This window comes from Abramis brama (assembly GCF_963993115.1).
Source record: "Abramis brama genome assembly, chromosome: 19".
Taxonomy (NCBI): domain Eukaryota; kingdom Metazoa; phylum Chordata; class Actinopteri; order Cypriniformes; family Leuciscidae; genus Abramis; species Abramis brama.
The window spans coordinates 24,799,651-24,817,962 of record NC_139981.1 but is presented as its reverse complement, the minus strand read 5'-3'; the positions used below and the strand labels follow the sequence as shown (position 1 = coordinate 24,817,962).

Here is an 18,312-nt window from a genome sequence, read left to right as displayed (position 1 = left end):
ACATTAGAATATTTTTTTATTTTTCATTATGGGCTTACAATTGAAATTGAAAGGAATTTAAATATTAAATTAATAATTAAAAAAATGTTACATTTAAAAAAATCTTAAAAATAGAGTTCAAATAGAAATGTTCTTGACAAATTTCCCAGAGATTCACCCAAATTCCCCTGTTGAAACAATATTCTTATTTACTTGTATAAACCCTTTGATTTTAAAATCTGTAGTTTTAAGTTATGGTCATAGAATGACGTTATGGTCATAGAATGATTGTTGCATAGAAATGTAAATATTAGTCCAAGGCCAGCAAAGTAATCAAGGAACATTTCTTACTTGCCTAAATCATATTGTGCATTTACTGACAGCTAGTGATGTCCTATCCTCCTCTTCCAGACTCCTCCCACTCATCCTCTTGCCCCGCCTACATGCTCTACACATCCCTCATCTACAGGAACACAAATACACCCGTCTTCACCTCAGTGAAAGGGGTAGGGACCTGTGTGTGTCTTTATCTGTCTGTTGGAGTGTGTAGCTGTCTCACTGTAAGACTGATGCTCAGCAGTGTTAATTGTAGAAATTGTTTTTGCATAAGAGTCTGCATTTCTATTAGTAATAGAAGCAAATCTTTTAATTATGTTGAATGCCACATTTGTTTTTACTCTCATAGAAGGCGACTTTGTTATGCAACATTCAGTTATCTGAGGAGTCGTGTAGTTCTGAGGAGGACAGTTCTGAGGAGTGTCAGTCTAACTCTGGAGAGGAGGAAAACTGTCAGACCTCTGGATCAGAGTCACACAAGAACAGCAGCCGAGGAAGCCCTCGATCACTTAAGAGAGGTACACGCATTATGCAGCAGTTATTAAAGATAACTTTAGTGGTAACCAAGCACCTGCAGATTTGAACCTTGCAATTATCAATCCATGAGTTATCACCATTGAACCTTTGAGCAAGACCTTCAATCACAGCTACCCAGTGGGTCTGTCCTCGTAATAAATACACTGGAACATTGCTCTAAAATATGTATTCTTTATGAGTGCAGTCTCTACAAAATTATTTTTAAAAATCCTCATTCGATGATTATTAAGGACTGGAGCATTCATGGAAAAATCTATTAAATTCTTTGGTTATAACAAATTTCAAAATTGTTCCTATGATTTCTTTGAAAACAGACAGAATTATAGTATCCAGTCATGGAATTTGGAATTTACTGCATAATATTGAATGTTTTGATTAATAAATCAAAAGTAGGGCTCTAAAAATTAACCAAATTGTAATTGTGATATAGACTAGTGTCTGCATATTAAACCACAAAAAGACTGCTATTTCATTATGAAGTCTGCATGTTGCACGTGTCTCAGAGTAAATAAGACTACGCATACTCAAGGACGTCTGATGCTCATGGTGTCTTCAGCGTCTGTTGTCTTACTATATGAGGACACTCCACATGAACTCCAGAGCTGCTCTGAGAGTTCGCTTCATTTCACCATTTCATTTGATCGTCAAATACAACAGAAACTCAAAGGTCTTCAACTACAAACTGCCAACGTTTTAATTTGAAGAAATAAATGACTTGGCCAATTTACTAAGTACAGTATTTACATTATATGGACAAAAGTATTGGGACACCTGACCATTACACCAACAGGGACTTTAATGGCATTGCATTCTAATTACATAGGGCCAGATTTACTAAACAGGGCAAATTAGTATGAGAGCGCAATTCCAAAAAAGCGCAGATGGGAGTGGAGAGTTCTGCCCGTGATCTACTGACAACGCACAAATTAAAGAACTCAGACACAGCCAGATCATTTTCATAATGACCAACGCAATTTACCCATAGCAGAGCAAATTAGCGTCTAGTTTAAGACATGTTTTCTTGGGTGTCAAATAATGGCGCAAATACCAGTAAATGAACTAGCACAAACTGCAAATCTTAGTAAATCACCTTGCATGGTTGATTTAAATACTCTCCTTCCATAAATTTTGCGTCTGAAAGGGAAACTCTTAAAAATGCATAAGGTCAGCTGCAAAAATAGCCCCCTTCTACACCTTTTCATCTCAAATTTTTCACTGCGTTTCTTTAGTAAATCCTGACAGTAGTTTTTTAACGCCAAAAGAGGGTTTGCGCTGGTGCAAGCTGTTAGTAAATCTGGTCGATATACATTAATATATATGGCCCCTCTTTGCAGCTACTGTATCACAGCTTCCACTTTTCTGGGAAGTATTTCCACAAGATTTTGAAGTATTTCTGTGGGAATTTTTGCCCATTCGTCCGGTAGAGCATTTGTGAGTTCAGGCACTAATGTTGGACAAGAAAGCCTGGCTCACAATCTCCGTTCCAGTTCATCCCAAAGGTGTTCGATGGGGTTGAGGTCAGGACTCTGTGCAGGCCTGTCAAGTTCTTCCACATCAAACTCATTCAACCATGTCTTTACTGACCTTGCTTTGTGCACTGAGGCACAGTCATGTTGGAATAGAAAATGGCCTTTCCTCTGCATACCTGATGGGAGCATGTAATGGTTTACTCTCAGTTAAGGACCTGTATGAAGAGGGGGTGTTTTCATCCTACTTATCTCTGTCTACCAAGTTTAATCTCCCCAATAATCACCTATTTCTTTTTTGTGCAGAAACTGTTCCCTCATTTCCCAAATTTTTAGATCTTAAACCCAACAATAAACATCTTATCTCAGTCATAACATAATTATTACTTTGTCTCCTGATTTGACAAATCGTTTGAAGGAAACTTGGGAACAAGACCTTTCTACTCTCATTTCAAATGACCAGTGGGCATATAATCTTAAATCGGGTTACACTCTTCATCAGTTTGTGCCAGGTTGCACACCATGCGCCTCTGCACTCTGTGACCCGAGTGCACTCTGTGACTTTTCATGGTCTTCCGCTTCATGGCTGAGTTGTTGCTGTTCCTAAACTCTTCCACTTTCCAATAATACCACTTACAGTTGACCATGAAATATCTAGCAGGGATGAAGTTTCACAAACAGTACCACGCTTGACTTCACTGAGCTCTTCAGAACGACCCGATTTTTTTTCACAAATGTTTGTAAAAGCAGACTGCATGGCTAGGTGCTTGATTTTATACACCTGTTGCAATAGGTCTAATTGAAACACCTGAACTCACTAATTAAAAGAGTGTATCCCAGTTATTTTGTCCATATACTGTAAGCTGCATTCCAATTCAGAGGCTTCATCCTTCGAAGGCTGCATTCAAAAGCTGATTGCATCACTGCTGTGCAATGAAGGCTTTCCCAATTCAATGGCTCTTTCAAATGCGGCCTCCAAATGCGTCCTTGGTTTCCTGTGCAATGAAGGATACAACAGATGGATCCTTCGTGACCTTTCTTACCCCACAATGAATTGAATTCACAACAGAATATCAAAATAAGACATTATTATACAGAAATGGACCATGATGAACATATTTAGATTTTTGAACCCTGTTTTGTTTTCAGACAGTTTAATATAACTTTCAAAAAAGTCCAATACAAACGTAACTGTCACTCATCAACATTAGCTGTCACAGTTGCTAGGCGACGAGAACAATCCTCTGTAGGCTAGACCGTCCCATTTGACAATGCTTGTTCTGACCTTCATGGCCAGAAGGTGCCATGGCCTTCATGGCCATGACTTTGAAGGTGTGGCCTATGAATTGGGATGAAGCTATAGTGTCCATTAGTTTAATTTTAATTTTATAATTTTACATATAATTATATTAATCATTTATTTATATAATGTTATTATTACATCATTATTATTATTATTATTATTATATAAACAAATTACTTATTAATTCATACCATTTATGATAAAACATTATAAAATACCCTTTGTTGTGCAGCCATTTATTTGGAATTTTTTTTTTTAAATATTTTTTAAAGGAATTATTTTATTTTCATTTAATTACATTTTTAAAAATAAAATTTTAAAGGTTTATGAATTGATAATACTTTTGCTTTAAAAATTGTCCCATTAAAAAAGATGTTATTGTGCTTTACAGACAAACACACCTTAAAGGTGCTGCATGTAACTTTTTCACTCTACTAAAGCATAAAAAATACCATAATATGTTTGCATATATTGAGGAAACATGCTAAGTTCACATACTCGTTTCTCTGAAAAACACTTTTTTGTGTTATAATATAAAAATAAATAATGTTTGTTATTGTTTTGGTCTGTGATACTGCACATTACCAATTTTCATTGTCCATTGTGCTCGTGTGAGGGCCGTCCAGTCTGAGGAGCAGGTGGCGGGAGAAACGACAATCTCCGATATTTTGAATTGGACTGCAGTACCTATTTCAACCACTGGTTGTCATTCTTACATACTGCACCTTTAATGAATGTGTTGTGTTTTGCTTAGCTGTGTCATTATCTTCTATGACATCTGAGTGCGACTATGCCATACCTCCTGACGCTTACTCCACTGATACGGAGTGCTCTGAACCTGAAAACAAACTACCAAAGACCTGCTCGTCCAACAGTGACAACGGCAAGAGTGTAAGACACATGTACACATGCACACATTTGTGCTTTTCAGTGAGTCACACCTGTGAGACCAAATGAGAATGTGTTGTATCTCAGGAGTCTATGGAGAAGTCTGGGTACCTTCTCAAGATGGTAAAGACATGGAAGAAAGCATGGAAGAGGCACTGGTTTGTTCTGAAGGATGGGGAGCTTCTCTACTACAAATCACCAGTCAGTTTAAATGGCTTGTGTATCTCTTACTTCTTTAAATTTGTTTGTTGTCCTATTTTATTATCTTGTTTTGCTTTTACTGTTTCTTTATTTCTTTCACAAAATTGTTATATTTTTTAATTGTACGTTTTCTTTAAAGCACTTTCTAAACACTTTTTAGTTGATGCTATATAATTAGCTTAAAATATAACTATATGCTAACAATATATTAGGTTAACTGACTGACCCAATAACCACAGTATGGTGGTCAAGCTACAAATAAAACATACTTTGTTTCCTGAGATTCTTTGATTTTGTTTCATAGAGTGACGTTATCCATAAGCCCCAAGGCCAGATTGATCTGAACGCATGTAGCACTATAGCACGTGGTGATGGGAAACAGATGCTTCAGGTAAAGTGTGTGTGTGTCAGAGAGAGAGAGAGAGCATTTGTTCATACATCTCAGATATAGGAGCATGTTATTTCACTTGACTGTCCATGTTGATGTTGTGTCCCCTCAGGTGGTGACAGGTAAAAGTGTGTGTAATCTGAAAGCAGATTCCCCGAACCTCCTGGAGGAGTGGCTGAGGGTTCTGCAGAGCGTCCTGAGGATCAAAGCTGCTAGTCCGCTCTTCACACACCCAGACGTACGGCCCATTATGAAAGGACACCTGACGAAGGTATTCTGTAGGAAAGAAAAATCATTTGTATTATACACTGTCACATGTATGTTCTGTTTTTGATTCAGTTTTCATTGTGTTCACTGTGTTAGTTAGCTAGCAGTTAGTTTGTTAATTGGTTCAGTTCTCCTCCATTCCCTGCCTGTTTGTTTCTATGGTTACAGATTGATTTGAGTCCTCAGTTCAGGTGTGTTTCGTTAATTTTCTCGTTAGCTCCTTTGTTTGCCCTTGTACTTAAGAACTAACACACTTTGTGTTAGTTCCTTGTTGTGCATTGTTGGATGTCAGTGTGTTCGTAGTTGTTTCCTCTTAGGGGCTGTTTATATGACACCATTTTCAACTAAAAATCTATGCACTTTGGCCGTTCGTTTACACGACAATGGCATTTTGGGTGCCTGAAAATGCAAAGTTTTGAAAGTTTTTGAAAACGGTCTCCATGTAAACAACAAAAACACGAATCTCTGAAGACGATGACGTCATGCACATGCGTATTACGTGTTCAGTCTATAGTGTTTCATCGCCATCTAACGGCCTGGAAGCAGAATACAGGGGTTTTAGTCGTTTTCACAGATCTGTGTGAATGGCGATCGTTTTGACTGATGTCGTCTGTACTTGGAAAACTCAAAGGAAAAACGTTTCCGTTTTAAGCTTATTGTTGTCGTGTAAACGTACCCTTACTTATTCTCCTAGTTATTATTTTGAATCTTAGATTAAAGATTTATTTTGAGTATCTCCGTCGTGCACTTAATTCAGCCACCGACTGTGACACGCATGTTTTTAAAGAAAGCTACATTTTCAGTAGTTTCCATTACTCCAGTCTTCAGTGTCATGTTCCTTCAGAAATCATTCTAATATGCTGATTTGGTACTCAAGAAACATTTCCTATTATTTTCAATGTTCATTATTTTCTGCTTCATGTTTTTGTGGAAACTGTGAAACATTTTTTCAGGAATCTTTGATTACTAAGTTCAAAAGAACAGAATTTATATGAAATAGTAATATTTTGTAACATAACAAATGTATATACTGTCACTATTGATCAATTTAATGAATTCTTACTGAATAAAAGTATTAATTTCTTTATTTTGTTTTTTTAAGTTGTAGCCGTTTATAACTTGCTGTGTGTTATATGTTGTCTCTGACTCTTTAAGGTGAAACATGGCTACTCGAAGCATGTGTGGTGTGTGCTTTTTGGGAAGATTCTCTATTACTTCAGAAGTCAAGATGACAAGGTCTTTTGTCTCCTTAAATCAGAGTCATCTTGCACAAGACATTTGTATGTGTGCATGCACTAATGTTGTATTTCCCTACCAAGTTTCCCCTAGGTCAGATCAAACTGTGGGAGGCTTGTGTGGAGGAAGTGCATAAGTCATGTGACTTAGCTGAAGTCTCTGCTCAGTATACCCTGTCCATTCAGTCAATCAGCCAGGGCCTGACATACCTGCTCATCGACTCACCTCATGAGAAGGTACAGTGGGAAAGCCATACTGAATTATACTTAAATACAACCACAAATACCTCTTGAACTTCCCTTGAGAAAGGGAAGTGCACTTAATTTTATTGGATGTGCACTTGTATATTTAAGAAATATTTACATGCACATAATCTAATATTAATTAAATAAAAATGTACAGTAAGTGTACTTAAAGAGAGTATTTTCTAAACTAGACAATAGAAGTAATGCTGCGTTCCATTTACCTGGGAAAAGGGATGTTGGAGCTTTGAATGTCATCACACACGAGTTCACCTTGTTCCTGTACAAAGGTCAGAAAACTAAGATGGATGGTTGGAGCATAATCAGTGACATAGGATTTTTGCTTGGTGCTGGGAAAAACCAGCGGAGTGGGAAGGACATCACAAAGTTCTGGAATATCTAAACAGCTTGAGGTAATTTGGCAGGGAAGAAGGTTGCTCAAGGACAGAAACAAGGACGGGAGCCGTCTCTGTGTCGCTCAAGTCAATCAGCCACACCAGGCTGTCCAATTCCACCAAACTCCCTCTGGGACAGACATGGGACCGGCTCACACACCTGGTCAGACTGGCGGGAATAGGCTCTGGCTCAGCGTCTGCAGTCGGTTCTGGTTCTTTGATTGGTAATGGCTATGACTCTATGTAGATGATTGGCGATATCAGGATGGTGGGAGTTGACTAGGATGGCTGTAGCTGTGTGGCGATGTTGTCCTCCACCTCACAGATGGAAAATGATGAGCCACACGGCCACATCACAGTGTCCAGATCCTTTGCCAGGGTCATGCTGGAACCTCCCGCTGGCATCCAACGACCGATGTTCTCGCCAAGCCCATTCCATAAACAGACCATCGTAGAACAATCTTCCAATGATGTCAGGTTGCAGTATTCCAGGAGTTCCTCCACATATGCTTCAATCTCCATGCCATTCTGGAAAATAGAACACAGATTCTGGTTTCTGGTCTGAGAAAAACTGCTGCCAGATCCATTTTTATTGTCTGTTTTTCTGTCATGTTGGTTGCAGCAAGGATGAGTTTGAGTTTGAGCAGGATCTAGTTGTAGCAGTAACTAACAGGCACACTCTAGGAAAGCAGAGCTGTGTTCAAAATTGCCCCATATACCTCCATTCACTATTCCCTAGATTACTCAACTAATATAGTCCACTTGAAGGAGTAACTGAAAATGAGTGTGCAAATTCGGAAACTGAGCACGCTGGAAGGGCTGCCACTTTTGCATAGTTTGTGCTTGCTGTTTAATAATCATTTGAAATTTAGCAAACTGGCAGTTACAGTAGTAAAGAAAAGATTTATCTTTAACTCTGTCATGGAAACTAGCATGTATAAACCTTAATTAAACTATTTAAAAATCAATTATTTATACACGCATTTTATTACTATACCCACACTGGACCAGCGGTTTGGAAAATGGATGGATGATTCAGCTGCAGGCACCATCTTCTGGTCAGAAGTGGGAATTCATTCGGCACAGTCCTCACAGTGCATTATGGGTATTCTTTAGTCATTGTGTACATCGGTTAAATATAGTGCCTTATTTAAGGGTATAAGGGGTTATTTCAGACACAGCCTTGGTCAACTTAGGAAGACAGGAAATAGACACAAGAACTGGGAACGCATAAAACGAAACCAAAACAGAACAGAACATAAACCTGACGACCTTATTTATCTGAAGCCTTTATCTCAAGGCCCTTTTCTTTTTTATAATTTTTACCTTCTAACCTTATGCTTGCAGTTTAACACGTGTATGTTTTAAAGTATGTTTCCATAATAAGTGCTCTTTTTTAAAAGTACTCTTTTTTACTATGCTTTAGTAAGTGTACTTCTTTTTCACAAGGGATTTAATATCATTACGGCACAGAAAAGGTATAAATTCAAAGATAATCCTAAATGTTTGGGTAGTTTATGATAAAAGAAAACGTCATTGTTGCTTGTATGTGTTCCTCTCCTGTAGACAGCCTGGTTTTACCATCTGTCTATGGCAGCAGGCACTTCAGTGGGGCAGGTGGGAACTGAGTTTGAGCAGCTGGTTGGTAAACTTCTCAACATGCAGGGAGACCCAGGTAAGAAACTAACAGCTGAATTCTGGATGATCATGTTATTAATTTCATATATTTCATTGTGCTGGAGTGTCCTACATCAGAGACATGCAGTAGAAGGAGAAGACATGCCTCCTTGGAAAATCAGCCTCTTGAAAAATAAGCTATGAGAAACAAATCCCAGCATATTAGGTCTTGTCCACCATGTAGCTTATTCTGGCCAAGAACCACCAACTTAAACAGGAAGAGACATTTATTGTAAATGACCAACCACTATTGATCATGCTACAACAATAGGCTGACACAAAAACACAAATTCAAATAATGAAGCTCCCAGTAGTTGCGTGGATTCACCATGCATTAGATGGTCTGTGGACACAAGGGCAAATTAGCATTTTTTAGGGTCCCCAGCAAAGTTTGTATTTGAAGACGGGGATGTGATTTTTCCATATTTATAAGGCTTACTGCTCATGATCTGGTATTTTCACTGTTTTGGAGTAACTGCAAACTCCATCTCTGCAAGTGAATTTGGGTCGCTTATAACCTGCATTTTAAAATGCAACACACATCAACCATCTTCCTAAACTTGCAATGATAAGCTCTTTTAAATCTGTTGTCAACAAATGAAAAGGTTTAAGGTCTCCCAGCTGTTTTCTGCCAAAATAAAACCTCTATAGTTTTGCACTTGAAAGCAAAGAAATTAAGACAGCCACACATATTAATATTGTAATTTTACAGTTGTCCTAACCCTAATAATGAAAATAGTTCTTATTATATAGTCAGATTGAATTTATTATCTGTATTAAATAAAAGATGCAGTGACTAAGTGATTTATTCAGTGGCTTATGGCCAGCAGGGGCCCCCAGATCTCATGGGCCCCAAGCATTTGTGTGGTGGTTAACATCACTAAATGAAAGGACTGTGGTATGTGGGTGTAGTGCTTGAGGCTGAGACTGATTTGACATATGTTATTAAAATGTAACCATGGCAAACATTATATCAAAAATTTACTTAATTCTCAAGTTGTTCATTTTGACCTCATGCTGCCCTTTTAAACTGTCGCTGTATAAAAACAGTTTAATGTCCATATTTGTCCGATTCCTTCTCAGAGTCTCCTCTCTGGAAACACCCAATGCTATGTTTCACTAAGGAAGGACTATCTTCTCCTCTCACCACCCTGCCTTCACAGGCTCTACAAACTGAAGCCATCAAGATATTTAAGGTGTGTGTGTGTGTGTGTGTGTGTGTGTGTGTGTTCATTCATTACACATTTGGGGAGCATAGCCCCAAAACACAGGCAAAACACTATTTTCTCTCTTCTTTACAGACATGTCAGCTCTTCATTAATGTGGCCATTGACACTCCAGCCATAGATTATCACGTGACTCTTGCCCAATGTGCTCTACAAGTGTGTCTCACCCACCCAGAGCTGCAAAATGAGATCTACTGCCAGCTTATCAAACAGACACAGAAGAGGCAACCACACGGAGCGCCTGGGACCCTGCAGGTAAGAAAATCACATGCTTGTGATGTGAACACACACCACTAGAGGGGGTGCTTGGCTTTGTTTTGTGTTTCTCACCAACTTGGGAGTGATTTATGAGGATGTTCATGACTTGTTTACATTTTCTCTAACACAGGGGTGGCAGTTTCTGGCTCTGTGTGTCGGTCTTTTCCTGCCCACACACCCCACTCTTTGGTATTTGCAAGTTCATCTCAAAAGATATGGAGATTCAAGGTAAATCATATAAATTATCATACTCCTCCATGAAGCACATTCCACTCACTTAATCTGACAGTTGCTCAATCTCCCCAGGACGGAGGTGGGAAAGTATGCAATTTATTGCCAACGGTCACTGGAGCGGACGCAGCAGAAAGGGGATCGGCAAGCCCGATCTTCACGTATGGAGATCTTATCAATCTTACTCAGGAACCCTTACCACCACTCTTTGCCCTTCAGCGTACCTGTACACTTCCTTAACAATACCTACCAGGTCCATACATTTCCAAAACACTTAATGATAAAGGAACAGTTCATCAAGAAATTAACATTGATCTGTCATTATTTACTCATCCGGATGTTCTTTTAAATCTTCATGCAGCTCATTTCGTGAGTGACCAAAAATGACAAAAAACTCATAAAAGTATTATAAAAGTTGTTTTAGCATTTTATGTGTGCGTTATATCCTAAGCTATCTGAGAATTTCCTTCAGAATACTTGGAATAGAGAGCAAGAGACATATGGACATACATAACTATTATTATTATTATTATTATTATTATTCTAGTTTTGCTCTGCTCCAAAGCATTTTTTTCTTGTTCTTGTGTGGAGGAAAATTGTCTGTTAAGAGACTTATTGGAGATAATTCCTTCAAAATTACTGATAGGCTACTGTTCAAAATTAAAAAAAAAAAAAAAAAAAGGTTTTTGAAATAATATCTTATGCTCCCCAAGGCTGCATTTAGTTAATAAAAAATACATAAAAATGTAATATTGTAAAATATTACTCCAATATATTAAACTATTAAAATGTAATTTATTCCTGTGATGGCAAAGCTGAATTTTCCAGCATCATTACTCCAGTCTTCAGTGTCACATGATCCTTCAGAAATCATTCTAATATGATGATTTGGTGCTCAAGAAACATTTCGTATTATAGTCAATGTTGAAAACAGTTGTGCTGCTTTTTTTGTGGAAACTGATACATTTGTTTGAGGATTCTTTTGATGAATAGAAATTTCAAATAACAGCATTTATTTGGAATGTAAACCTTTTATAAGATTATAAATTATTTTGCTATCATTGCTTAATTTATTACATCCTTGCTTAGTTTTATTAAGTATTTAAAACATTACTGATCCACGCCACCTAATTATTAAATAAAAATATCTAATACCCTGAAAATCTAAGAAAAAGTCATGGAAATTCATTTTCAAAAAGTCTGGGAACTTCGCTTTTTAGCAGTTTAGAACATCATGAAGGTGAATAAATAATGTGGAAATTTTTGGAAGAACTGTTTCTTTAAAAATGACATTACGAACTATTGGTAATTCACCATCTACTTGTCTAAGCTAACAGTCTGTCTTTGTATGGCAGGTTGTTGGTTTTGATGCTTCATCCACAGTGGAGGAATTTCAGAGTCGGCTGAACCAGGACACAGGCATGAGGAAAACTGGTCAGTCTGGTTTCGGCCTTTATTCTGATGACCCCACTGACAAAGACCTTGAGCACTGTCTTCAGGGAAACCTGAAGGTCAGACACACACACACTCTACTGGACAGTGACTTATTGTACTTTGTAGCCATCTTTATCGTAAAACCAATGTTCCGTGTCCTCAGATCTGTGACATTATTGCAAAATGGGAGCAGGCCTCGAAGGAGCAGCACACAGGCAAATCCGAGAATGCCAGGACGGTGAAACTCACTTATAAGAACAGGTAGAGTACAGGGGTCGGATTCAAGCACATTCTTAAGATAAATTCTAAGAAGTTCGTAAGAATATTCCTTAGTGCAATTCTTGAAAAATTCTTAAGAGGTTCTCAAATATTTTCTTAAGAATTGTTTTTTTTCTTGAGAAGAAAATGAAAGGCTTTGGTGTTATTGATTGAAAGGTGTGTATTGCTGAAGACACGCTGAATGAAAAACACCTCAAATCCCATCTTTTTGTGCTACCTGCAGATTCCGTAGTTATCATAATAAGCGACTATTTTTGTCGCAAATGGCTTGATGGGAGTTAATCACTTAGCGCTGTGATTTTAATGTACCACAGAGTGAATGTGTCCGGTATCTGTGTGTGCTGCCTCACTAGTTCTAGCTAGAGTGAATGCATTATGTATACACGTTCACTCCAGTGATGACTGTTTGTGACACTTGCCCACATTCCTGATGCTAGTAATATGTATTATATGTAGCTAGTGTTATGTTGTGATGCTTAATCTTTAAACAATCTAATTAATTCAATTCAATGCACATTTATTTGTATAGCACTTTTCACTATACACATAGTTTCAAAGCAGCTTTACAGAAAATGCATGAGTCCACATTACAATTTAGAGTGATCTGTTATCAGAGGTAACTGTCTTAGTTATGAATTTTAGAAATGTACATATACAAATATCAGTTAGCTCAAAAATTATTAATTTAAACAATGTTATAATTTAAGGCAGAAACAATGAGCTCACTGAAGTAATGAATACTTGTTTGTTAAAGCTGCAGTCCGTAGCTTTTTTGGGTTAAAAATTATCCAAAATAAATTGAGCAAGTATATAACCAGCCAGTGTTCAAAACTCTCTGCTTGGCTTAGCTCGATTCAAAACGGTAAGCTTGTAATAAAGTTTTTAATTCCAGTGCTGGTGGATTTCCGTGCGAAATTCAAGCATGTCTTTGCGTCATTACGTCACATCTGTACACAAAAAGAAGGAGTCTCGTTTAGTAGGCTATGCTGCGTGTGAGGATGTTGGAGGTGGAGATTTATAGCCTGTAATCACAGCACTTGATATAATTAAACTTATCAATTTGATGGCGGATCCAGAAAGGTTCAAACAACAATCACCAGTGACAACTGGAGATTCACCCGAACAAACGCGAAAGACTTCGGACTTCAGAGAAAAAAAGAGACTGCAACCGGGCCCATGCGAAAACAAGGATACATATCGGAAGGGCATTAAATGTAGTCACGCAATGCTGATGTTGTTAACATTAACAATTTGAGTTTGACGTGATATGATAAGTGATCGTTAGATTTAATCGGCGCGATTTACTGCAATGCTTTTTTTCCCTTACTTGTTCAGACGACATTTCCCGGTGAAAATTCTTATGTTGGTCATACTTCCAAAAAGTAGAATCTGTGATTCTGAATGACAATATCCACACCGGCGCAGTGACTGACAGCTTCACATTCTCCTCAAAACATATTCATCCGTGCTGTGCCACGCCGAGGCACAACGCACGTAAAGTTGATAATTCCGCAAATAACTGCAATTGTAGATTTCGAACAGAGATGGCGACAAAGAGGGAAAACTACGGACTGCAGCTTTAACTGTTCAACTGAATTAATTCATTAAACATCTTGTCTTTGGAGATTTAAGACAGGTTGGAGGTTATCCTAACTTTAAGAAGTTATTTACAATGATTTTAAGAACAATGGGCCTCATTCACCAACCGTTCTTACGAAGAAATGTGTCCTTAAACCCCACTTATGCACTTTTTACAAAGATTCTGACATTCACTAATGTTTTCTTATTTTGGATTTGTTATTAGCTAAGCAATTCTGTTGTTTAAGTACATGTCATGAATCCGACGTAAACTTTTCTTAGGAAGTTTATTAAGTACAAAGTTAAGAAAATTCTTAGGAAGATATTGGTGAATGAGGCCCAATCTTTTCAGGAATATGAATGCTTCTTAAATGTTGTCTTAAGAGCAATCTTGAGAAAAAAGATAAGAACCTTTTTAGGAAAAGGTTTTGGGAATACAAAATAGTCTTATCTTTTTTTCTTAAGTTAGAAAATAAGAAGAAAATAGAAGAAGAATTTTATTCTTAAGATTGTTTTGTGAATCCCGCCCCAGATTCTTAAACAGAACATCATCAACAAGCCTACATCCAACAGGCTGCAATTTGTTTGTTCCCTGTAGGTTGTACTTCTCCCAGCAGATGAGAGGAGAGACCGAGAGAGAGCGGTTGCTTCTGGCATACCAAACAAATGAGGAGATTACAGCTGGACACTTCCCTGTCAACAAAGAGCTTGCTTTAGAGATGGCCGCCCTGCTTGCTCAGGTACACTGTGCTGCTTCTATTATATTACTGGAGAAATCTTACAAACCTGTCAAGAACATGTTCAGGTCATACTGTATTTCACCACACTTTGTCAACGAATTAAACAGCCCACTACATTTCTTCGATTCCCTCTCTCCAAAATGCACACCGGCCAAACCGATGTCAGCAAATTCAAATGCACAAAATGACTCCGAGTGGATCTGATCACTTAAAGCACCTCTAAAGAAAATTAGCTCAGTTTTGGCTACCATTAATTTAATTTTTTATATTGTAACATTTTCATGGCAATTAATCAAAACCAATTAAAAAAAACAAATTATTGTAATTTGTGTAAAAATTATATAAATCTTTTTAACATGATACATAATGAATTAATGAATTATTATTTATCTTTTTGTTTAGACTGTCATAGTTTCAAACATATAATTAATATTTAATCAATAGATTCCTATATTTTAAGTCTAGAACAAAAGTGAAACAATGCATTCTATGCATAAAATGCATTTGAAAAGCAGCCAAAACAAATCACGATGGCATGGTGAAACTTCTATCCAAAATATCACGGGACTTCTAAAGAAAATTAGCTCTATTTTAGGTACCATACATTTTTGTGTGTATTTTTACACTATTTTCATGTCAATTAATCAAAACTAATTTTCATTTCCATAATTCGAAATAAATCAGTGTCACATACACAAAAGTATTTGTTTTACTGCTTTAAATTCATGCTCATTTAAGTAAATATTATATTATAGTAATGTGTTAATGGAGAATAATGGCAGTTACTAAAAACATGTCTGAATACATTGCGGTCATGAGAATTTGGGGAGAAAATGTCCTTAATTTTCAATGAAATAATGCCATAATCCAAAACATCTTAATGTTCCTAAAATAGGCTTCATTTCATTTAAGTACTGTAAATAAACCTAATGGGTTTTGTGTCATGCAGGTGGAGTTTGGGGACTTTGAGCGCCCATTTTCTAGTCCAAGTGGTTCAGGAGCTGCACAGACTAAGTCTAACCAGACACTCAAACAGGTTATAGAGCGTTTCTACCCGAAGCATTACAGACACACCTCCACCGAGGAACAAATGAGGTATTTATGCCTCCACTGAAACAAGCTAAAAAAAGAACACAAAGAATTCGTTTGGCTTACCAACTGTACTGCATGCTTTCTCAGGCAGTTGCTGCAGAAACTCTCTACCCGCTGGGCACCTCTGAGGGGGCGGAGTTCATCAGAGTGCATACGAATCTACCTGACAGTGGCCCGGAAGTGGTCATTTTTTGGAGCCAAACTATTTGAGGCTGAGGTGAGTTAAGGCCCCTTCACACCAAGAACGATAAATATAAAGATAACGATAAAGTTCTAAAAATCGTTCTAAATATAAAAGAATAGAAGAGTTCACACTTCAACTATAACAATACAGCACAGAGAAACACGATTTTTTTTTTCAGCTGATAAACAATAAAAACAGTGACAGCCAATCAGATTCCACCCTGCTTTAAAGAGCTCGAGAATTGAAAGTGGCAGACGACAAAACTGCAGCACGCGCTTATAATAAACAGAGCGATATTGTGCTCTGATATAGTTATCTTTGATTTTCGTTCTTGGTGTGAACGGGCCTTTAGTCTCCTTCTAAGACTAAAGACAATTCTTTCAATATTTAAATACTCAAAAAAGTGTAAATGCTGTGGCATTGTGTCTTAGTCATACTCTCTTTCTCCCTGTAGCCCGTAACTTCATCTCCACAGAAGAATGTGCGTGTTTGGCTGGCAGTACATGAAGATGGAGTCAGCATATTGGAGTTTAACTCTATAGTAAGTGAACATGTTCTTTTCAGGGGCCGTATTCACAAAGCATTTTATCTTACCACTAGGAGTACTCCTAAATCGCACTAAAAGATTTTAGCTAGGAGTTTTCTCTTAAAAGTTATTCACAACGCCTTTCAGACCTACTCTTAGTAAAGAAAAATGACAACTCCTAAACTAAGAGTGAGTCTTCGTTGCTATGGATGACGTCATTACACATGCACGAGCTTGACTGAAGTGACCACCTTGACTGGCTGATGATTGTAACGCGGGAATGATTCCAAACACCTCCCCTACGATGATGAGTGACAGGTGACAGGTCTGAGAATGCGTGCGCTACACAAGTAGTGCGAAGGACGGAAGATGATGAATAACTGAATAAATAGCCTAAATGAATAAAGAGTAAGGCAAAACAAATAGCCTAGTAGCCTAATGAAACATATGGATTGATGCAATATCTTTGCAACATTATTGAATTAATCTGTCACTATATGCCTCTGCCTACGTTTGCAAAGAGAAGAACATTTTAATTTGATTCACAATGAAACGTTACAATTAGTTTACATGCAATGAGTAGCCTAGTTTTGGTTGTTGTTGGTGGTGTTATTGCATCCCTAGTTATGCCTACAATGCAAAATTGTTCCCTCGCGATTGGAAGCTCCTGTAGCCGCCGCATACGCATTTCAAAACATCGCAACGTGAAATGCCACAAAAAGCGGTTTGTGAATAGGTCTTAGTGAGTTAGGAGTCCTCTCGACTTCTTTTAAGCTGTCCCAGGCTTAGGTGCTACTTTTAGGGCTAAAATGCTTCGTGAATTACTCTTAGTCAAAAAAATTAGCAGTCCTAAAGTTACGAGTGACACGCCCATTATTTTTAGGAGTTGCTCCTAAATTCGCCAGTTAGGAGCTACTTTTAGCCTTAAAATTCTTTGTGAATACGGCCCCAGAGCTGCAGCAATTTTTCATGTTGTTTCAAAACAATTCATATTAGTGAAGGGCTAAGATGAGTCATCACCTTGTGTCTTCTAGAAAGTCCTTGGATCTTACCCTCATAAAAGCATTGTAACATTTGGAGCATGTGGTCAGGACTTTATGCTGGTAGTAGCTCAAAGTTCTGGCACCAACACATCCAAAGATAAGTCTACAGAGAAGCATCTGTTTGCTATGACCCCATCTAAGGTAAGTATTGTGCTCTTAAATTAGTTTTTGTTGTTGTTGTTGTTAAAAAGAAAAAGGTTGTTGTGGAAATGACAATTGTGGGACAGCTGTTATTTGTGTAAAAAAAAAAATCATAATTTTCACATGATAAATATCGAGATGTTTTATACACTAGGCAACATTCAAATGTTTGGGGTCAGTAAGATTTTTTTTTTTTTTTTTAAGAAATTAACACTTTTATTCAGGATAAAGATGCATTACACTGATCAAAAGTGACAGTAATAAAACGTATAATGCTACAAAAGATTTCTACTTTAAAAAAGCTATTTTAAGGTGACATAGTTACACGTTACTACATGTACTATAGTAATAACAATAAATTATGCATAGTTACAAGTAACTAAGGTAACACCTTTTTTTGATGGTCCCTTTTGAACATTCTGTTGACTATAAGTAACTTTGCAACTACATGTCAACTTATTCTAGTAACCCTAACCCTACCAGTCTACTAGTACTCTACTAACACTAACAGAGGTAGTAGATACATGTAGGTGCAGCGTTACTTATAGTCAACAGAATGTGTTAAAGGGACCATCAAAATGAAGTGAAACTGTAATTAACCCTAAACCAAACTCTATAGTAATAAAATTTAGTTAATTTATATTTTTATTTATTAATTTATCATT

At 37.3% G+C, this 18,312-nt stretch overlaps 1 protein-coding gene across 2 annotated transcripts in view; it reads left to right on the top strand.

The window, feature by feature from the left end:
• plekhh2 (pleckstrin homology domain containing, family H (with MyTH4 domain) member 2) overlaps positions 1-18,312 on the top strand; it is a 47,265-nt gene that overhangs the window by 24,528 nt on the left and 4,425 nt on the right. For both annotated transcript variants that reach the window (XM_084092355.1, XM_084092354.1), the window contains 20 exons: positions 391-485; positions 665-833; positions 4,376-4,512; positions 4,597-4,710; positions 5,015-5,101; positions 5,211-5,369; positions 6,521-6,601; positions 6,685-6,837; positions 8,805-8,913; positions 9,999-10,111; positions 10,217-10,396; positions 10,530-10,627; positions 10,706-10,883; positions 11,986-12,141; positions 12,228-12,325; positions 14,520-14,661; positions 15,611-15,756; positions 15,841-15,970; positions 16,392-16,478; positions 17,498-17,647. In XM_084092355.1, coding sequence (XP_083948481.1) covers positions 391-485; positions 665-833; positions 4,376-4,512; positions 4,597-4,710; positions 5,015-5,101; positions 5,211-5,369; positions 6,521-6,601; positions 6,685-6,837; positions 8,805-8,913; positions 9,999-10,111; positions 10,217-10,396; positions 10,530-10,627; positions 10,706-10,883; positions 11,986-12,141; positions 12,228-12,325; positions 14,520-14,661; positions 15,611-15,756; positions 15,841-15,970; positions 16,392-16,478; positions 17,498-17,647 — 2,582 coding nt within the window. The remainder of the gene's footprint in view (positions 1-390; positions 486-664; positions 834-4,375; positions 4,513-4,596; positions 4,711-5,014; positions 5,102-5,210; positions 5,370-6,520; positions 6,602-6,684; positions 6,838-8,804; positions 8,914-9,998; positions 10,112-10,216; positions 10,397-10,529; positions 10,628-10,705; positions 10,884-11,985; positions 12,142-12,227; positions 12,326-14,519; positions 14,662-15,610; positions 15,757-15,840; positions 15,971-16,391; positions 16,479-17,497; positions 17,648-18,312) is intronic.